Source organism: Enoplosus armatus, chromosome 8, assembly GCF_043641665.1.
Source record: "Enoplosus armatus isolate fEnoArm2 chromosome 8, fEnoArm2.hap1, whole genome shotgun sequence".
Classification (NCBI taxonomy): domain Eukaryota; kingdom Metazoa; phylum Chordata; class Actinopteri; order Centrarchiformes; family Enoplosidae; genus Enoplosus; species Enoplosus armatus.
The window spans coordinates 2,075,910-2,098,756 of NC_092187.1; the positions used below are offsets into that span (position 1 = coordinate 2,075,910).

The window sequence follows — 22,847 nt, forward strand, 5'->3', positions numbered from 1 at the left end:
TTTACGCCAATCAGAGGCCGCCCGTCCCGCCCTACTGGAAGTGCAGCTTTTCGACCAATGGCAACCGTGGAAGTTATGCACGTGCCGGTTTCGCGGCAAAAAAGATTTCGCGCGAAAACCGTCCGATCCTTGTTTAGATGTAGATCAGCTGGGACAATAACAACAATAACAGCGGAGAACTAGGTCTGGACGGAGCTTTTATAAATGGACCGCGCCCGGTGTGAGCAACCAAAGGACCAGCGGCCGCTGTTTTAAAGGATGCGCGTGTATTTCGCCGCTTTATTTCCTTACATTTCCAGTTTTGTCGGACTGCTTCCTGCGTGCCCCAACAAAACGAGGGGGTTGAAGAATTACGGCTAATAACTTAGCTAGCATGCTAATCTGCCCTATATTTTCATATTCAGCGGTATCTCCGTTCCACTCCGCTGAACTAACTGTCGCTTGATTACATATACTCTCAGAGATGCTCCTGAGTTGTGCTGGTTGCTTTTTGCCTCGTATGTGGTTTTTATTTCGATAGCTCACTCCTGGAATGCTGCTATAAAGTTTTAACAGCCATTTAACTAAACCCCGTCTAAGGTGCGAGGAGAAATAATATCGTTTTCTGGCCTCACGTAGCTAGTTTGCCGGCGCCGGCGGGTTGTTTTGCGAACTTGTCTCGGTCCTGGTTTGTCGGGGCATGAGCTAGCTCGTTAGCAGGGTTGGTAGCTGTGTTAAGGGCAGTGTGGCCAGGCCTCGCGGCTGTACTGTACTGACAGGAGAGATGAAAACAAAAGATTAGCTTGATCCGTCGCTAGCTCGCTAACCTCCTGCGTTTGTCACTGCCTCGGCCAATTCGCGACCCTTTCTATTGATAACGCGTCAGCGGCTGAGCCTCAAGGCGCCGCAGTTGGTATGCGTTTAGCAATATTATTCGATTTGCCAAATTTCCTGTTTGGCAGAACATCCTGTCTTGCCGTTTCACCATCAGCCTAGATTGTTTCCAGCAGTTAGCTTGCAATAGGTTATCATTTATGTCGAAGTGACATCGATCTGCGTGTAGTAGCTGCTTTATAAACAATGAGATGGACGATCGAGAAAGAGGAACTTTTTTAAAGGACTGTTCAAGCTGCATACACAGACACCTGTGAGTAAACTTTCAGAAGGGTTCGCCATTGTTGCTGAAATTCACAAAGTTACAGCAAATTCAAGTGGGTGTTGATACTGAACTGCAGCATCTCAGCTTGTGACCCCCTCCCCACACACACACACACACACACACACACACACCCCTGTAGTCCAGTGAAGGGGCACTCAGTGACACACTGCAATGTCAGAGACTCTGATAACAGGGCAGACATCGGAGGATCTGTTGGCTGACTTTGAGACGTTGCTGAACTCCGGGAGTATCAACCTGGGCGAGGACCACCAGATAGTGATCATCACCAGCCCCAGCAATGAAGGACTCCACCCAGCCGCTGCCCCCACCAGCACGGGGGAAATCATGCTGTTTGCCACGCCACAGGGCCCCGCTGATGTGGGGATCCAGGACAAGAGGCGACCGGCCCTGGGAAGACCTCCGGTGAGGCAGACAAGAGTTGAGAGAAAGTGAAAGACGCGTTATGTTAAAATGTTTAGGTGAAGGTCTTCCACTTGTTGCCGTTGGACGTTTTGTTTTTGCTTTTTATTTCACTTTCCTTAGTGCATCATTGTAACAACATGTAGTATATAATAATGGTTGTTTCTTTCCACAACTATTTGTATTTTTTTTTTTTTAGGTAAAGAGGAAGTTGGACCTGGATAGTGACCACCAGTATGTCAGCACCACTCGACCGTCCGTGGGCCAAGCGCCGCCCTCCACGCCTGCCCCTCCCAGAGGTACGACCACGCTCGCGGTCATAGCTTACTCTGCTGATTTGTGTTTTTAATTGTTACAGAAAATACGCAGCGGAAACAACACGTCAGGTGAGCGCGAACGCTCCATCCACTCCGTACATACTTTGACCTTTGCTGCTCATTATCCTAAAAACAGCTGTCCTTTTTATCAGCACAGACAGCAGCCTGTCAGCCTGTCTTTGTCTTTACCAGGCTGTTCTCTATTTGATTCATTTATGTTGTTTTCTCCCGCCCGTTGACCATAATCAATAGTTGGGGTTCAAAACATAAGGCAGGAGCGTTGAGTGGTTGCTCATGGTAGTCACGCAACCAACAATAAAAAAAAAAAAAATAGACCTGGAGTGTAAAAGACGGACAGGGTCACATGTTGGACTTTCACTGCTTGGGAACTGGAAGTTTTACATGCAGTAAATACCGGAGTAGAGCCTTTAGTATGTATATAATACTGACATGGCTTAAAAAGTGACAGTGTTCAGTAATTCTCTCCCACAAACCACAGCGGTGGTGGAACTGAAAAGTAGCTGTGAATGATGAATGAAATCCGGGATTAAGGAATGTTTTTTAAAGATGTGTTTTCTGAATTTGCCAGGATTACAGTCAGACACACGTATGTACAAGTCCTCTTTGAAAAGGCTTAAACGACTTCACTTGTTCTGAGACACAGCTGAAACAGCACAACGCTATCCCAGTATTACACTGAAAGCAGCAGAGAATCCGGAACTCCGGACTGATGCTCATTATGCTTGAGGTGGTAACAGGTTTAATCTGGCATCAGATCTCACGTCATTTGTCCTATAATGACACTCGTGAGTGCATTATTTAATAAGTCATGAGCAAATGAGCACAACACTTGTGTAATTTGGCCACCTTCAAAACAGGACGTTAGCACAGGATGTTACATAGGGAGGGAACCCTTAGGTGTGTACACTGAGGACATTGGTTCGAGAGAGGAAGGGAATTGTTTCCTTCTGATATTTGAAATGAAACAATCCCGTCGTCGTATTTGTGTGTCTCCTGGCGTCTCAGCAAGCATTAAATAATCACGTCCTCCGTCGGCGTCGTCAAAGGCAGAATTGGAAAAACCCTTTGCCTTTCTTTCCAGTCCCTCGAACCACGATGGAGAAGTCGCGGTACGACACTTCCTTGAACCTGACCACCAAGCGCTTTCTGAACCTGTTGTCCCAGTCGGCGGACGGCGTGGTGGATCTGAACTGGGCCTCGCAGGTCTTGGATGTCCAGAAGAGACGCATCTACGACATAACCAACGTCCTGGAGGGAATCCAGCTCATCTCCAAGAAGTCCAAGAACAACATACAATGGCTGTGAGTGTAAAAAGCCTGAAATGTGTGAAATCCAGACTGGATAAAACTACTGTGAGTAAACTGGTGAAGCGTTGCAGCAGCAAAGCAGAACATGGAAGAATCTGAAAACATGAATTGCAGCCCATGAGCAGGATTGGCCGTATTACAGCAGTAAAGTATTAAAAGTATGTGAACCACTCGTTCGTGTCTGTGCCATCTTCCCCTGCAGTGGCAATCGAGTCGATGCAGCATTGGTTTCCCGCCATAAGGAGTTGCAGAGGGAGGTGTGTGACCTCACGGAGGCTGAGGAGCAGCTGGACGAACTCATTACCAAATGCAACCTGCAGCTCCGGCTGCTCACAGAGGACCCACAGAACAAGAAATATCCTTTCGGGCCTGTTTTTTAGGTGTCGTTAACTGATGCTCTGAGACCTGAACTGGTTTCAAGCCAACAGTAGCTCTGATGACGGGACACCACACTCGCAGGTTCCTCTGATAAATGGGCAAGATCTGACTCCAAATACTAGAAGTTAGATGTGTATCAACCTTGGCAGACTGGTAACTGCTTCATGTTTGTGTCATTGTGCTGTAATTTCTGTATTCACGTAATCAAATGCTGTTCCTCACACTGAAGTCATTTCTTGCCTTTTCAAGACAGTATTGCAGGTTTGGACTTCAGTCGGTCTCAGTATGGCAACTTCTTGCTGCTGTATTATATTCCTTAATTGTTGTGGTCATCACGTTGGGTTATGTGCGCTGCCAGGACTTAAGGAAGTCGGTTGATTCCCCGGACCAGCTGATCATGGTGATCAGAGCTCCGCCAGAGACCCAGATGCAAGTTTCAGAACCCAGCAAGGTACAGGTCTTGAATGGTATTCAGCTTTTTGAAACTTTGTTATTTCGAGGTTGTGAGGTCTTCACACGCCAGTACATCTTTGCCTACGTCTCTTAGGGTTACCAGGTGTCGCTGAAGAGCACGTGTGGTCCAATCGACGTCTTCCTCTGTCCAGAAGACAGCTCTGGCGTCTGCAGCCCCGTGACAGGAAGCAGTCCCTCGAAACCCAACGCTGACCCCTCTCTGGCCCCGCCTCCCACGCAAATCGCAGACCAATCGCAAGCCACAAGCCGCACATCCGCAACCTCCCTGGAAGTGGGTTTGTCGTCGCCAGCGTCCACGTCATCTACAGTGACAGCAGCCTCCCAGCAGGACCCCTCATCACTGCCGCTAGGCGGTGACGCAGGTGAGTGTCGCATTCGCCGGTCAATAAATGTAAAAGTATTGGAATTGGGAGTGTAGGCGCAACAACAGCAAAGGAAAAGGAGGGGCTGTCTGCACACAGGTCCCACGTTTTTAATTAATGAAACGTTACTCACATATAAAACCTGTGGCTGCATCATTGTTGATTCAAGAATAGATTTTATTTCTTAAATCGAATCATGACCGCAAGAACAAAACTTAATTTGAATGGTCAGCGTCTGTGGTGCACTACTGGCTGGAACTCATCATATTGAATAGCCCACTAATGTTGATTGGGGGGGGGGGGGGTTTCCACCTGCATAGAGTTGGCTATGCACAGTTAACATTTAACATTAATTTGCTGTTTAGTTTGTATTCCACTCAGAAAGTTGGAGCTAGTTAGCCTAGCTTGCTAACGTTACCACTGTTTCCCACTCTGCGTTACAACACAGATATTACCATTAGCCAATCAGCGCCGGGGGGGGGGGGACTAACGCTGTTGTCAAGCTAATCATCGCACCATGACATCATGTGTGACAAACTGAAAAGCTGAAAACGGCAAATGTCATTTTTGCTTAAAAGATAAAAAATTGGGTGCCCTGGTGGCTCACCGGCTAGAGCGCATTCCATTTAGGCTGACTCCTTAGCGCAGCAGCCCGGGTTCCCTTTGCTGCCCAAACTTCATAACTCCATGTAATAACGATTTATTATTATTATTATCATTATAAGGGTTATTAGTATGAAGTGGATGACATACAGAATAAAGTACCTGGATTCTGAAACTGACACACCTAAATGGAATGCAACCATTGTTAATGTTAGTAATTAGGCCTGTGCTTTTCCTGCTATGACACATCAACATGCCTACATAAAAATGATGTATTGCATACACGATGCGATACTGTCACAAACACAAAGTGGACGGTATTTCTGTTGATGTGTGTGTGTGTGTGTGTGTGTGTGTGTGTGTGTGTAGTTAATTAATTATTGACCCGTAACAACACATTTGACTTTCTATAGCAGATTCCCTCCTGGGAGGCGACCCGTTCTCCAGCCTTGGAGACATGCCTGATTTTGACTTCTCACCCCTCTCCTCCTCGGACTTCCTGAATGGAGACGGCCTGTCTCTCCCATTGGACGGTTTCATCAACCTTTCCCCCCCTCACAGTCATGACTACCACTTTGGACTGGAGGACCACGAAGGCATCAGCGAACTGTTTGATTGTGACTTTGGTGACCTATCGCAGGTTTTGGGGGACAGTTAGATGAAAAAGAAGAGGAGCGTGGGCTTCCGGATTTAAGACTTTTCCTCTGTTCCCTGGGGCTTCTAAAGGAAGGCTGGAAATCAACGTTTTATGGAAACATCTTGGTCAAAAACCCAGGCTTAATGTGGTAATCGGTGGGTGTGGGAAAAGGTTTTTTTTTTTAATTTCTTCTGATCCCCAAAACACCAACCCAGCTACAAAAAGTCCCCAAAATTGTACAGCACATTATTAGCACTTCTCTTTGGCCATTTAAACATTTTAGACCAAGAACTTTAGCTTTAGTATAGCTATTTAAATTATTTATATGAATGTTCTTTTGATATTTTGTATCAAATGAGGTTTTTGCTGTTTTATTGATAATGTTTTATCCACGTGGATTGTGCAGGTGTCTGTGTGTGTGTGTGTGTGTGTGTGGGGACTCACAGGGCTGGTTTCCTTAACACTGATTAGCTGACACACTACCGCTCTTAATGCTGGTTTCTTAAACGGCTTTGCATCCTACAGCTGTAGGCTGAGACGGCTTCAGTGAAACCAGCATTACGAGACGTGCAGTTTCGGTGCCGGGCTGCCTAAAAGCATCTTAAGAGTCACGGCGCAGTCTCAAAGGAGCTCAAAAGTCAAGGCTTCTCCATCAATAATTAGTTTTGTCTAAAACACTGGAATCTTGAAAGACTGGTTTCTCTAACGTCTCTGTGTCTGAGAATGACACTCAGAGTGTCATTGCCCCCACGTAACGACTAGATTTGCACGTGAGCCACTGCCTCCCACGGTGGATCAAGAAGAGTTTGTAATAAATAGCTAAAGGTCCGTTCTTAATGGCCCTCCAAACCCACTGACTTTGCGGGGCTGTTCACACACACACTCACACACACGAGCAAGAGCTAAGATGCTTTTGGGGAGCTTGACCCTCATCTTTCTTCAAATAAATGGTAAAGAGTTACCATGAAAAGTCATCAAAAGCCATTGTAGACAGTCTAAAGGGCAAAGGTTAGAGACTCCATGTTGTGACAAACAAATGTGGTTTTGAAGGAGAAATAAAAAAACGTCAAGATATGTTTTTGTAGGTGTGCAGGAAGCCAGGTGATGATAGTCCGCTGCAGTTATGCCAGCGAGTTCAAAACTAATACTGAATGTGGTGTTCTCTATTAGTTAGCTAGGCGTTTAGCCATAGTCTCAGGTGTTGGGAGCAGAGCAAAGTCTTAAATCAATTCTTTGATGCAAACATGTAAGAGTGTAACTGTTTTAGATGCATTTCATGGGAGTTGTGTAGGTTGATAATAGGTTTTTACAGGTTTAGGGGAGAGAAAAAAAAAGAAGGAAAAAAAAAAAAAAAAAGACTGCATGTTTTTTTTTTTTTTTTCTTTTTCTTTCAACGTTTTTCAGCCAAGAGTTCAAGTGAGGAAAAGTTCACCAGATGCCTGTCGACTAATGCTAAACCACTCGACTGTTATTGTCATGTGGGGGGGGGAGAGCCCTGACACAGTTGAAGCAGTTCAATAGACCCTCACAGACCTTACCCCCTTAATGACATGCTTTCTAAAAGCATTCAGTGTGGGTTGTTTATCATTATGGGTGACTTAAAGCACAGCTGCATCTTTGTTTTTCCAGTCTAATCAGTGTAGAACAGTGATGACTTCAGGAAGGGATGCACTTTCCATAGGAATTCAATACCGGGACATCCTGTTATTTGCTCAGTATATGCACTTCAGATCAGTTCGGAAAGTTAATGTTCATGCCTTAAATCAATGACCTCTGCCGGTGAAGGGAGGTACCTGGGATATCTTATCTTAGCCCCAAAAAGGATCAATTCCTTCTTGTTTTTCTACGACAGTCAGGCTCCATCCTCACATACTGCTACATGCCTTGGTTCTTTAGAAACCTAATTGATTTTCGGTTTGAAACAAGCAGCAATAACGAAGACGTTTTCTCATCATGCCCTCCGAGTATGAGGTGAAAAACTGTCCTGCTACATGTCGTGTGGCGTTGCAGTTAGAAATGTCTGCGTCAAACTTTTATTCTTGTTCTAAGTTATGTACGCTAACATGTTTTTGCATTCCTGAAGTATTGGGTTTTTAATGTGTGCGCGGGTGCATGTGTGTGTGTGTGTGTGTGTGGGGGGGGGGGGATTTTGTTTTTGTTGAATTTCATATTTATTTGAAAGGGGTTTTAATAGAAAAATGGTACAAAATTTTTCATAAATTTTCAGGCAGGAAGCAGTTTTACACCCATACTTTTAATGCGTTGATAAATTTCACCTTAAGTGGTGAAAGAAGTATTTTGTTTGTATATTAGCCCCCCCCCTCCCTCCCTCCCAGAGAATATAATTCCCTGTTTTACCTGTTGTGCATGTGCAACCTTTGCATTGGCTAATGATGCAAGAAAAAAAAAATGTTTCAAGAGAACAACATTCAGGAATACAGCACATTTGTCATTTTGACTGAACTTACTAATGTGTTCACGTCAGTTTTTAGATTAGCGATATCTCGATGTTGCAGGCAACATTGCTAATCTGAGGTTGTACATGTATTATAGTGTATCCTTCGGGTGCCTCAAACTGTCATGTGAATGTGTGTGGGGGGGAAAAAAAAAACCCTCATAACTACAGTCATCCTTTGTTTTCTTAAGTGTTTCGTTTTTTTTCTTCAGGTGTGTGGAAACCTTTTAAATCCAGTGTAGAATTTTCAACAGCATCTGAAAAGCTTTCAACTGACAGCGGCGTTACAAGCCACCAAAAACGTTGGGCTCCTTTTATAACCCACGAATCCCTTAGAATGTATCCTATTTTTTTTTTTTTTTGTCTGTCTCGGCCTTTAACGTCCATCAGCGGCTGAACTGATGGACGCTCTTTGCAGAATTTGAGCAGTTCATGTTGTCGACCTTTGTGGAAGTTATTGTGTCATGTTTTGGTTCTCTGCAGGACAAATGCAGTGCCTTGTTGAGGTAAAATGTTAATATTAAGGAATATTCAAATCAGGATTTTCTTTTGTGTGTGTGTGTGTGTGTGTGTGTGTGTGTGTGTGTGTGTGTGTGTGTGTGTGTGTGTGTGTGTGTGTGTGTGTGTGTGTGTGTGTGTGTGTGTGTGTGTGTGTGGTCATGGTGGAAGAATGCAATGTTTTCAGGTGTTTTTGTGGAGTTTTGCTCGAGATAACATTTGCACCAGGGTTGAAATCAAGTCACCTTCAGTTTAAAAACTCACAAAGCGATACTTTTCTTTGGGAATTGTAGGAATCAAAGCAAATTTAAGGAGACAAGTGGGGGGTTTTCTGAAATATGGGGTCAGGGCTGTGTTGAATCCAAGCACTATAAATATCTATAAGGTGTTCCTTTTTATACAAAGGTGTCTTTTTCATGTGTTGAAGTCGCCAAAAAAAGTTTACAATCTGCTGACAAAATGCCATGAAACTGCTGTGGTTTAACAGAAGGAAAGTGAAATGACTACAACCCTGCTTCAGTCGCTGTTCAAAGTGCTTTCAAGGGAAACTTATCCAGCAACTTAAAAACAAATCCAAATTATTCTGTTGTTTTGTTTTTTTTTTGTTTTACAAATTTTATTTTTTGTTGCTACATACTGGATATAAAGAAAATACAGGTTTGTACTTACATGCCCTTTTGTATCAAATTTCCTTTGACAAAAATAAAAAGTTAACTATTTTGGTTTGACCCATTTGCACCGCATCTTGTCTTTCTGTAAGAAGAATGAAACCAGTCTATTCATACAATGACATTCTTACGCCGTCGACTTGAAACGCTACAAATCCTTTATTAAAAAAAATGTCACTAGCCTATGATATAGACTTCCAGCAGTACACGTATACTTTAAGTAAAAGCAGTGATTCATAAAAGTGAGCCAGTGTGAGTAGGAGTCAGCAGGAGAAAGAGTCAGATGCGATCGGAAGTCTGGTGATTTCTTTTGTCTTGACTGACACTGAACATGTCATCTTGGCACCGAGAAGGGAGCTCCGCCTCACTCCTGCAGTTACTTCTCAGCGTCACTGTTGTAACTTACTTAATAACTTGCTATTACCGATATTAGAAAAATGAGGCGCTGAGCCAGAAATAACCAGCCAGTAACTCATCTTGCAGCAGTATTCTTTACTTACAAGGAAATACAATCTCGCCTGTGCAGCTAGAGGGAGCCCTTCAGCCAAGACAGCACAGAGAGGACAGAAAAACACGCTGCACAGGAGTTTCTATTTTTCCAGTTACTCTGTGTATTTTTTGGGGGATATCTGAGAGCTTGTTTTGATGAACTCCTGATGAATTCAAATCCCGTTCTGCTATAAGTTTGTTGAGTAAAAAGAGCCAACACAGTAGAACATAGTACACCAGGTCAACTTAAAGTCCTTTAAGTTATCTTACATAGTCAACTAAATGTAAGGTCTAAATCTAAGGAATAATTTAACTCGTGAACTAATGAACTAAGTTATATCCAGTTAGTTTAATCTGTTCTAAAAACCAAGAGGTAAAAAATAACTAGTTGCTGTTTTCATGTCTTTATTCTAAATATTCTAAGAGTGGGATTGATTTTAACATCTAACTCGGCAGTAAAGCAAGTTTGCGTGTTTCCCAAACCGTCAAACTATTCTATTAAATACAATACAAATAAAAACTCTTCAGCAGCCTTCAGCAGTTGTCCTGTCTTTCTTCAGATTGCTACCTCCTAAGTGAGAAATGGCAGTCACACTTATCAAATTTATCAGTGTGTAGGTGGATAGCTGTCATCCCCTCAGTCACTTCCTACACCTTTCCAGAGCAAGGCGTGCTCGGGACGTGTGCTGGCCCCCCACACATTAGTCAACACACACACACAAACACACATCAACATCAAACTAAAACTACATTTCCTGAAGAAAATGTATGTGGTTGCTGTAAGCATGCATGCTGATTGGCATTGGAGTTATCTGTCAGTGTGTGAAAATGCCCTTAGGCTTGAACTCATAATGCATTAACTTTACATGTCATCCTAATGGAGTTTGTACCGTACAAAATACTGCTTCCCCCCCCCCCCCAATCCGTTATTTGACTAATAACTGGCAGTGAGTTTGCAGCGAAGAATGTGACACTAGATGAACTTTCTCTTTTCCAGAGAAAGGTGTGTGTAAATGTGAGAACTCTTGATTAATCACGATCACAAATCGGACGGATATGTTGTGTTGTATGTTGCATATATGGAGATATTTTAAACCAAGTCCCTTTTCTAAAATAAATCAAGAACATGGAGCCAAAGTTAGCAGTTGATAGCGTGATCGTAAACCAAATTATAGGACAAATTTGAGTTTTGACCTCATGATGGCGCAAGATGAAAAGCGAAAAGTCATTACAATTCATCCTGCACCACTCTCATTTTTCTCTTTACTCACAATGAGACACCTGTAAGAAAACGTAGAGAACTCACACGGGGATCTGTTGGACCGAACCATGTGTATTTCTCAGGAGTGACAATTGAGAGCATTTTTGTCTAGGAGATCTCATCTTGAATTTTCCTTTGCTATGGGGAGCCTCAATCGTGAATTGTTAACTGTTTCATCGATCAAAACCCAGTGACAGCAATGTCTAAATAGCTAGAAAATAAAATGTGAAAAAACGAGCAAATTTCGCAGCAGCATTGTGTATTACATAAAAGTAAATAGCCTAGACTCTAATGTATGCTGTTAAAGGGAGCCCTGCACCCAAGACAGCACAGAGGGAACCCAGTCAGTGGGGCAAACGTGATTTCAGTGATGAGTATTCGCAGTGATGCGGTAAATTACAGAATCTAGCCAGCGACCATCGTATGACAAAGAACCCTCTTATTTTAAAACACTAAATGTGAAACTGAACTACTGACTGGAAAAAAAAAAAAAACCGACAGAGACACCAGAAAGAGGTTCACTGTGACGCCACAAACAGTCCGAAAAATGACTACAGGGTTTAATCAGCAACCCCTGACAGGTCGTATTAAAACGTGTGCCTTAAACAGGTCCTATTGATTACAGCGCTGCTGCACTGGATTTATCAGGCATGTTGTTGCGCTTGTTTTGGCTCCCTTGTGCATTCAGACCCCCTTTTTTTCCCGTTGAGTTTGGTGTGCTTAGGCCTGGGTCTTGCAGTGCCCTTACACACTTTATACACTTGGTGAGCCCACCGGTGTTGCATGTTGCAAGTACACTGCGTTTGTTACTTTTGTTAATAAATCATTCCTATTGGGGCTTGGTCCAGAAGATAGAGAAGAAAAAAAAAAAAAAGTTTCAAAAAGAGGGAGAGTGAGATGTTTATCAGCTGGAAGGTGGAGCCTGCCTGCCATTCCTTCGGGTCGCTTGTAAATCCTGCTGTCAGACCATGGACTGCATTCAACAGACAAGACGCAACATCCGCGGTGAGTTCACTCTGCGAATCATGTTCAACTTGAAACTTTTTCTTCTCCAGGGAAAGGCGCGTGCGTGCTTTTGAGCGACTTTAATTGACTTTGATATAATTGCTTAAGGTTTTGAGGTAAGCTCATCATTCAAGACAAGTATTAATTCAACATAAATCGAGAGGATAGAGTTTAAACGAGTGACTTGTCATGATTGCCTTTCTATCAAGGGCGTTCTACTGAAGAATCTGTATATTTATTGTACTACATTGTTTAAACGAGGGTTTGGCGTCACAAGTATTTTAGTCACTGACGTGCTAATGTGCAAAGGCCGTACAGTTATGAATGTAACTAGCACGGTTACAAAGCAGAGTATGTGACAGAATGTGAGGATGGTCTAGTAGAGGTATGTGACAGAGAGGCAGTAAAGTTTTTCAACATGTGAAACATCGGCAGAGTTAATCATTCTGTTCTTATTTTACATTTTTCCTGGTCAAAAATATTGCATCATTTTGCAGTTTTTTTTTTTTTTTTTACCCAACAACAGCCAGAAATCCTACGATTCATCCAACACATTTGGTGTCAAAATGAAATGTCTGGCTTCTTTGGCCTTCATCTCCAAAACTCCCCTCTTTCAGTGTTTTCAGACCAATGGTTTTCATAATAAGTCATCTGTTCTTCAAGGCCACTGCCGACTGAGGTTGGTCAACTTCGAGGCCCGCGAAAACCACGTTTCCCATGAGACACGGGGGCTCAGCGAAAAGCACCTGGTGGTGCGACGGGGGAAACCATTCAAGGTCACTCTGCTGTTTCGCAGCCCGTCGTGGAATCCTCACACTGAAAGCCTGGTCCTGGAGGTTCGGCTAGGTATCAAAGATAGGATGACGTCTTGCTCACATTTTAAGAGCATGTAATGTATATATGAAAGAAAAGAAAAAAATAACAGTCTTACTCTTACGAATGAAAAGTTATATTCATAAGAAATACAAAAAAAAGCACCCTTGCTCGAGTGTTGTTGCTACGGCCTTACTGGTCTGCTATGACCAGCAGCCAAGTGGCAAATCTTTAGCTAATTTTTTAAAGTAAACTTTACACATGTATTACTGACTTCATGACTCTTCTCTTACTTACTTAGTTCAACATTTCATCTCATTTTTTTTTTGTCTTTTTTGTATACAGATGAAACAAATGGGAATTGTTGAGCTTTATAGGTGATGGTAGGCTTTTATTCTCTCATAAAATTAGATAAATGAAAAAAAGAACTAGGGCCACATTCAGGCTTCTTGAGTATCGCAGATGGTTAGAGTCTTTACTCTTTACCTTGCATGCCTACTGGCTTGAAGTGAGTCTATGTAACTTTTGCTTTTGTGGCCACAATTATGCGATAATGATGAATGCGAAAACATAGTGAAGAGGTAGCAGTTCAAGTAATCAAGGCAGCTGTCTCTGTAATGCTCCATTTTGCTGACATTGGCTAACAGTAGCCACTATGAGCTACTGGTTTTACCCATAGGCTGTATAACAGAAGTGGACGTAGCCACCGTGACGTCACCCATTGGTTTGCGGACTACCGTTTTGAACAGCCGACTCCTAGAGTGTTTTTTTGGTACAACTGAGCGTCGCTATCCTGAGTGACAGGTCGCCATGGTAGCGAGTTGACAATCCCGAGGTAGCCACACCCTAAAGCGTACCCTGCTTATCCTATTATTTCCCTCTAAATTGGGCCGTCATTTACAAAATGAACATCATGCTGTGTTGAAGAAGACTTGAAACTAGCGACTGAGACCTCGACTCATTAGGAAAACGTTTATTGAGGAAATAAAGTAAGTGAGAAGTAGGGTCATTTCCTCATAGACTTCTAGAAAGAATGCAGGTTTAAGGCACTTTTCAGACCCAGAGATTGGTGCTTGCTTATACCAGAACAAATGAGACTGTAGCAGCAACACTCCTGAGTGTATTGAACTGAGCAATGTGCGTGTCGATGATGATGGTTGACGGCTCATGAATTCAACTTTTTAATTTCAAGAGGGAAGTGATGTTATTTCTTCATTCAAAAGCGAAATAGTCTCGCTTTAAGTAAGCAGCGGGTGTTTTCTTTTCACCACACAGGCGGTCTGTCAGAGATGATCCCAGTCCAGTTCTCTGACGGGCAGCCCAACTCCCAAGACTGGTCAGCCAAAATCTACCCAGGCGACGTGCATCCTCGGTCAGTCGCCATACACATCTGCTCCCCTGTTCTGTCCTCGGTTGCTCTGTATCACCTCCTGGTCCACGTAGAGACAACACAGAACAGAATCAGCTACGCAGTGGGAACCTTTGTGCTGCTCTGCAATCCTTGGCTGAAAGGTGGGTCCATGTAGTAACACGTCCCGGTATTGTGTACAGTTTTTGCCATTACCTTGTTATAGAAGTCATCCCACGCCACTGCCATTGCTTTTCAGATGATCCAGTGTACATGCCGCTGGATGTCCAAATCCAAGAGTACATTAAGAGTGATTATGGCTTGGTGTACATGGGCACCTGTCTGAACATCAGTAGGCGGCCCTGGTCGTTTGGCCAGGTAGGTGACACTCGACAACATTCAACTGTCGTGAATGGATCATGCATAATTTGGACAGCGTCATTTGCAGGATTTACGGCGGCATTTGTGTTTCCATGTGTGCAGTATGAGCCTGGGGTCCTAGAGGCATGTCTGAAGATCCTGCAGGTCAGCCCCCAGCACCTCAATGACAAACAGAGAGACTACGTTCAACGAGCAGACCCTGTCTACCTCAGCAGGGTGATTTGTGCTATGGTGAGAGAAATACTGTATGTATGTATGCATGTATGTATGCAAACATGCACGTGCATTCCCTCTCAAGCTACATTTATAACTAATTGTATCAATAACGTGACTTTATCGGAGAGCAATTTTCTCTGCAGTTGCACAGGGAAAGCAAGAAAGACAGGTCAGTAATGTGTCTCCTCCTGTCCAAGGTGAACTGCAACGATGACCTGGGTATTTTGGAGGGGAGGTGGAAGGGCGACTACGAAGGCGGTGTCAAGCCTACGGACTGGAGCGGCAGCGCTGACATCCTTCGCCGCTGGGCCTCGTCCAATTGCAGCCCCGTGCGCTATGGACAGTGCTGGGTCTTTGCATCTGTCCTCTGCACAGGTACTTTAAATAATTGGGACACAAGAGTATATTTATGCCGACATCATGGGTGGCATTTATTGCAAGTGTTATTGAGCTGCCTCCACTGCAGAGCAATTGCCCTACATCTCATTGAATTGTAATTGGCCTGTATAGTCCAGCAGCTTTCACATTCAGAAAGTTATCAAAGGTTTCATTGTTCCTGATAGGATAAGCTAAACCCACCTAAACTTCTTTTAAACTATAATCATCCTAGTTATCCTCACAATCACCAAATCTCGATCCAACTGAACACCTATAGGAGACAAATGAGGGTATATCTTTAGAGCTCCAGAGACTAGGAGAATCTATGACAGGGAGCACGGAAGCAGTTCTGGAGGCTTGTGGTGGAGCAACAACCAACCACCTATTGACATTTTTAGGATAGGCTACTTGAACTGTAACGAAATCAGTAAATACAGCAGCAGAGACCACTGCATGTGGCAACGTTTAGGTAGGTTTAGCTTAGCCCATCAGGAGCGCTGTCAAAAGCTGAAACCTTTGATGACTCTCTGACCATAAAGGCTACTGGATCTGTCTTATTTGTCATGTGTTTATTTGTCTCCTCAGCCCGTGAAAACTTTTATAACATATTTAACAGAAAATCTGCATTACAAAGAGGAGATTTGGAGTTTGAAAGGCGTGGGCTTTTACCACGAAACACGCTGTTGAATTGCATCATGGGAAATATGGGAGCTGGGGGGACATTGGGACTAAAACGCATCTACTGCTTGATTTTTGACTTATTTTTTAAATATGTGTTTTGCAAGTCACCCCAACTTTATAAAAGTGCCTTCAAGTTTTAGTTACTACAAACTTTGCTCCATTCGTACTGGATTTATTTCTCCAGAGTAGATATGTAGGCAATTTCCACCCCCTCCCCAGTAATAATTACAGCCACAATTACCTCCTGCTTTTCAGTAAACTCGCTTTTGCTTTTCCTTTTTTGCTGTGGTAGAAACTAGTACACCGAAACTATCTGCATTTGTTTGGGTTTCTATTTAAATTTTAGGACCTTTAAAATATGTCCATCATCGCTACTTCCTTTTAGCAAGCTTAACATTTCAGATGATTTCAAAATCCTGGTCCATCTCGTGTTTAAGACTGACTTTTTTGTTTTTGTTTCTAGTGATGAGAGTGCTGGGGATTCCCTCCAGGGTGGTGACAGTTTTTAACGCCGCCCATGACGGTGACGGCAGCCTGAAAATTAAAGAATTTTACTCAAGCACGGGGGAAAAGCTCAACCTGTCAAAGGACAGCATTTGGTCAGTGTCTCTTGCTCTCAAACCGCAAAGCTAACTATAGCTATCAGGATGATTTGACGATTTGCATTTTAACTGAATTTGTCAAGAAGCACCGTGTTGATTCTTTTTCACAATTCAGTATATTGTTGGTTTGTTAAACCTAGTGACTGTTTTATATGCATCTATACCTGTGTGTCCTCTCGCAGGAACTTCCATGTGTGGGTGGAGTGCTGGATGAGGAGACCGGACATCGGTGCAGGGTTTGATGGCTGGCAGATAGTGGACCCAACCCCCCAGGAGAAGAGTGCAGGTGGGTCCCTGTCCCGAGCGGGCTTCAACACAATCGATTTCATTTTTTCTTTTTTTCTTTTTTAACTTTCTGAATTTAATGAATTTAATGATTCCTGTCAAATTTGGACAGGAATCTTGAACACCTACCTTGTTAGGTGTACATGATCAAAACTGAATGTGACATGAGAGCTTCCTTTTTGACTAAATAATGGATAACGGACTTATTTCTGAATGATAACTAACTGGTATGCAACAATATGCACATGTTTCTCTGCAGGGATATTCTGCTGTGGCCCTTGCCCAGTAGTTGCCCTCGGGCAGCGTTGCCTCGGCGCCCCTTATGACACCCCGTTCGTCTACGCCTCTGTTGACGCCGACGTCATACGGCTGGTCGTGCGTGACGGAGAGGTGGTGGGGATGTCGTTGGACGCCGAGCTGGTGGGACAGCTGATCTACACCAAGAGCCTCGGCTCAGACAGGCCAGAGAATCTGACGCAGGTTTATAAGAGCAATAAAAGTAAGACGAGGTCCTCCTTCTCTGAGGCTTCCCAGAGAGAGAGAGAGAGATTTGCAATATGTAGAGAGAGTAGAAGAGGGTTTTCTGTCTCTGTTCTCCACACGTGGCATTAAGCATTAACTCTTTTCTTTCCTTTTTCAGGGGGCCACCCAGCAGGCACTGTAAAAGGCGCAGCGAGGAGAGGTCAGTGGTTGTGTAACAAAAGCACCCTGTGAGCACCCATCTTTGTTCTCCACATGTTCTAAAGTTTTTCTCCCCATTTTCTCTCCTTTTTCAGAGAGACAACGAGCGGCCAATGTAACAGTGAGCATGCCGAATGGTCAGTGGCTGTGAAACAAAGCACCTTCACAGGGGAGGTTTTGTGTGTGTGTGTGTGTGTGTGTGTGTTCTGCCAATGGCTGCGCACTATTCCACTGATCTACAGGTGGCTTGTAATGCACCCAGAAAGGTGAAGGATAATGCATGGAGACACAGTGCAGGACTGGGAAGACAAAAAAAAAAACCAAACGTTCATGATGAAGTCTGCTATTACAAGGAAAAGCCGTCCCACAGCTTTCCCTTTCTTTGCGTCTCGCGGTCTGAATAATTTGCTCGAGGCAAACGTCATTTGAAGCAAGCTGCGCTGCAGATAATTAACAGCTCTCTACATCACTCAGACCTCAACTTGAATCCCTCCTACGTTTGATTAGACAAATGCACCACTCTCTGGCTGGTCTTTGTTCCCTGCTTTCAAGAAACAGGTAGTGCGTTTCCATAAATGAAGCCGCATCGGCCCAAGAATGAGCTCCCAGCATGCAGGCTTAGCCAGTTTTTCTTCTCTTGCCAGAAAGTATCCATTTATCTTCCTAATGAGCTGTTGACCATTCTCCCTTTTTTCATGCCAAAACCTCTCTCACTTTCACAGCAGTGTTTACTTCTACAGGCTTTACCTTGCACTCCAGTGGCCCAGTGGATGGTGGAACGGGTACGTTTTGTTTTTTTTCCTATAAACCATACTGTCACAAACACACACGTCAAGTCACTCTTTTGGCTTCATAATTTCACAATTTCACAGGACACAATGTATATGCTAATAAATAGCAATATGCTTGGAACTAAGGAACTTTGGACGAAAGCATTTTCGACTATATATTCATGCTGTGTCTGAAGTCACCCCCCTTATCCAGTCATTTACTATTCCAGACACAATAAACTCTTGATGCTTTATTCTGCAGTGAGCAGTATATTGAAACGTCCTGCTTCGCCACTGACAGGTTTTACTATTGGTATTGAGCTCAGTTCAATTCAATATATTTTATCTTTCCCACCAAAGCAAGTTGTTTAAGACCACAACTTTCCCATGTGTGAACATTAGTCTTAGCTAGTCTGGATTCATGCAGCTTGTACTCATTATTATGATCGTAAATAGGCACAGCTTTCCCCAACGGCAGTAGTTTAACTTGCACCTGTAACAAACCAAAATCTTTTCTTCATCTGTTTGCCAAAACCGCAACAATGCACACACCTCTCCCCGTCATCTCCAGGAGGAATGTCACCCAGTTTGGAGGTGACCCTAACCGTAGACGGGGTGCCATCAGTGGGCGACAGCATCATCTTGTGTGTGACGGTCACGAACCAGTCAAGCAGCCCCAGGGTGCTGACGGAACACCTCAACGCTCAGCTGAAAGAGTACAACAGAGGCCCGCAGAAGAGCTTCTGGAAAACGCACGAAGAAGTGCACATACAGCCGGGTGAAGGTGAGGAGCCTCGCTCTTCCGCACATAGGCAGTGTGGATATGTAGAGTCTCTGGCGCTATTATTGGATTACCTCATTTAATCATATTTAATTTCTAGTGGACAATTTACTCTGTTGGCATAGTCACACTTCTACTATACAACCCTAGGGATCATTTGCAACTTCTATTGGACTTGCTTTGTTTCTCGCAGTGGTTTCTCATTCCTTCGTTGTCCCGCGCCCCCTTTTTACGCTCCCTGCAGTTTTGCTGCTCCGCCACACCATCCCTCCCTCCGAGTACGAGTCGGCCCTGGCGGCTGACGACATTGTGAACGTGGCAGCGGTGGTAAAGGACGTGAGGACTGACGAAAGAGCCCTGGCCACGCAGGAGTTCAACATGAGCTCACCACAGATAACCATCGAGGTAGAGCAGCGTCCAGCCTCCTTACTCCTCCCTACAGCTATCGCAAATAAAGGATGCGGTGCTGTCTTCCTTTCCTTTTCTCCTTCATCTTCAGCTCTCCTTGATCTCTTTTTTCGTGGGTGTCAGCTGCACACGTCATGTCGTGATTCCACACTTTAGATGGATGATACCGTATGCGGCAGTGGTCACATGTTGCATTATATGTTAATCTCTACTGACTCAGCTGACTTGAGATCAGTATACCACTACCATGAGTAGTTAGACAGTGGCATCACATTTGGCATGCCTTACATGCAATTACAGTCCCTAAACACAAGTCAATTCGAATGCATTGTCAGAAGAATAACCTTTGTCTATTGTGGTTTTGGCTGCATATTTTATTGAAATCAGTGTTGATTTCTACAATGGGCTCTACATTGTACTGTGCTGGCGTGGTACTGGTGTAAAGGTAAAAAAAAACAACATATTCTATATTAGCAATGCATTTAGTTTTGGTAATGTTCAGTGCTCATTTGTTCATTCTCACCTATTTAACAATGAAAAAAAACCCCATTTAAACTCGTAAGAATACTACGTTTCCTGTCATCCAAAACAACAGGTTTTCTATCCGCTGTGAGCGCGAATACTTCCACCTTCACTTCCTGCGGAAGCAAAGCAAAAACAAGAATGTCAAATTGCAACAGCAACCGCAGAAAGAGTCGTCTGTGCGGATGTAAAAACCCTTTACGTTTTCCATCTTTTAGAGCAAGTTATCCGCTGGTGACCACGCAGCACAGCGAGGGCCGAAGTGTTAGTGTCGAGCACCAGAGCTCACTGTCAAGTCTTTTGTCGTCTCGTGTCTCATCGTGCGGCCGTGGCTTTCCCACAGATCGAAGGAGGGGACAGCATCCAGGTGAAGAGGGAGCGCACAGCCCAGGTGACCTTCATCAATGTGTTCGCCAAAACTCTCCACGGAGCTGCGCTGATGGTCGAGGGATCTGGCTTGTTACGGGACAAACACGCGGCCAGGTTAGGGTCTGTCAAGCAAGGAATACAAGAGATCATCACTCTCAAGTGATATTTCCGGGTTGTTGAAGCGACAGGTCCCTTTGTCACATTCCAGGGGTGTGCCATGCTTCCTGAATGTTTGAGCCAGGAGGAAAAGAGTTTGTGATTTAAGTGTCCGAGGAATGCGGTCTGGGAATGCTGTCAGGTGTGTTGTTGTTACGCCTGAATGCAAGTCGTGCAAAGCGCTTTTTTTTTGAACCGTTACGGTTACCATCTATTCAAAATAGCACATACTATACTCTTTCAAGCTGATCTTTCTTAAAATGTGTGGATAACCCATAACCCGTTTCTCACATTTACAGCTGAGACTCAAATTTTGTATTATTCTTTAAACATTCCTGATTATTTTAGCACAAATCTAATCCACTGGACTCGACAGAAATGTCCTGAAACAACTCCTTATTAAACATAAGAAGAAGAATCACCTCACTTATTCTATTATTAACATATGTTTTGCGATGTAAGCATCACTACAGTTTTGAGCACGTGCAAAGGTCTGTGTTCCATACTTGCACGTTGCTGTTGTTTGTGGTGATTAAGACTTCGTCCTCCTCTCCCATCCCTTGTGTTTTACTCCTCTACCCCTTTCATGGCGCCTTAATTGGACAAACTTTTTCAACGGAAGTTTGAAAAGTTTTAAATCCATCTTGACCTGTTTGGTCCCATTTCCCTCTTATTTCAGTCCCCTGGAAGTCGTGGTGGCTTTTTCATTGGCACAGGCAATGAAGCAAAGGTTCCGCCCCAGAGAGGAATAAGCTAGCTAATTAGAGAAGAGCTTCAGCAGGAGCATCTAGTTAAGAGGTGATACATCACCACGCTGAATACTGGAACAATGAAACTGCCTTGGCATTTGCTTTCTTGGCTTGAGAATGGGCAGAACGTGAGCTCTGGGAGCCGGAAAAATCTCTGTACCTGGCAAAGTTTTGTTGAATAATTGGCGGTATTAATCAACATTCACCCCCCCCCCCCCCCCCCCCCCCCCACACACACACACACACACACACGCACAGGTATATTATGACCATTTTGTGCTGTGGAACATCAACTATCTTGCCAATTGGCCCTTTTATTCATTGTCCAATATTATTACTGACTCCAGTGCAAAACAGCGAATCTCCAGACTGTTTCAGGGCTGATTATTAGAGAGATATTCTGAGTGTGTCTTTGTGAGAGCTGAAATTTGGAAACGATCAACTCTCTCTTCTCTGTCTCCCAGACTGGTTCTCCTGCATCCAGGCAAGAAGATCGAGAACAAGGTGGCCATCATGGCCACTTCACCTGGCACTAAATTGCTGATGGCCACTTTCACACACAGCCACAGCCCCAGCATCGTTTCCAGGACCTTCCACAAAGTCTCTGTCGTGGCTGCATGACAATGAAGAGCCTGTCCTCGAAAGCTTCAACAACAAAAGACAACCTCTTTAACCTTTTCATTATGCACACATTCATTTCTATGCACAGAGGCAGTCTCTACTCAATGACTCTGAATGATTTAGATTCTTTGCACGTATGATCGTACAATATTTCTATATTTTACCATACATGATTATATCCTTTATAATATCCTTTTACACAAGACTATACTTATACCAAGGTTTTGCATACATGTACTATACTAATATACACAAAAACACATAGTATATGAACATGATATTGTATGATGTTTGCATCAGTGGGGCAGTAATAATGTAAGACAAATTACACATAAAAATGTGTTATGGAAAGAATACAATGCAACTCAGTCATGTCACCAGTAGATACGGCTATGACTTACTGGATAGGTGCATGCCTCCAAGCCTGACTCAAGATAATACCAATACCACATGCGACAATATCACAAACCAACATAGTATATATAGGAAATTATCAAAAAACCATTCCAAAAGCAACATATACCAATAAATTATACATTCATAAACATATGTCTATAGGTATAAAATGAAAAAAAAAGACTATAAACTATAAAAAAAATAAATCAAGTCTAAATGTATTGATTACAATCATATATCTCGTTGGCAACTGAGTAAACTCCATCCGCTGGTGAAGTCTAATTCCCAAAGTCAAGAACTTTCACCCGCAACTTAATGTACTGCATCTTGTGTTATCTGGTTGGATGTAACCACACCTATGGAAGCAGGACTCTTATCACAATGATCGGAGAGTGTTACCTTGCCAGCCTTGACAGTGGAGGACCTGGTGATCCATATCACAGGGCATTTAGTTGCCTTTGACTTCCCCCACGCCTTTGACTTCAGAGGCTTGTGTGTGTGTGTGGGGGGGGGGTAACGTGGTAGCATCTTTAGTTAGATCCTCTCTGTCTTGGCCTTTCAAACTCCAGTTTGTACCACAGACTTTCTGTTCAAAATGTGTAGCCTCCGAACCCGATATGACATCACTCAACTGATGTCATTTGAGTCATTTTTAAA

At 43.6% G+C, this 22,847-nt stretch overlaps 1 protein-coding gene and 1 pseudogene across 1 annotated transcript; both read left to right on the forward strand.

Moving 5' to 3' along the window:
* The first annotated feature begins 1,309 nt into the window (after positions 1–1,309).
* Positions 1,310–5,678, forward strand: e2f1 (E2F transcription factor 1). Its single transcript, XM_070911107.1, has 7 exons — positions 1,310–1,561; positions 1,758–1,857; positions 2,978–3,197; positions 3,406–3,558; positions 3,918–4,032; positions 4,129–4,417; positions 5,437–5,678. The coding sequence occupies exons 1-7, from the start codon at positions 1,310–1,312 to the stop codon at positions 5,676–5,678; spliced, it is 1,371 nt and encodes a 456-aa protein (XP_070767208.1).
* A 6,318-nt stretch (positions 5,679–11,996) lies between these two features.
* On the forward strand, positions 11,997–21,863 carry LOC139289320 (protein-glutamine gamma-glutamyltransferase 2-like; annotated as a pseudogene).
* The last annotated feature ends 984 nt before the right edge of the window (positions 21,864–22,847 follow it).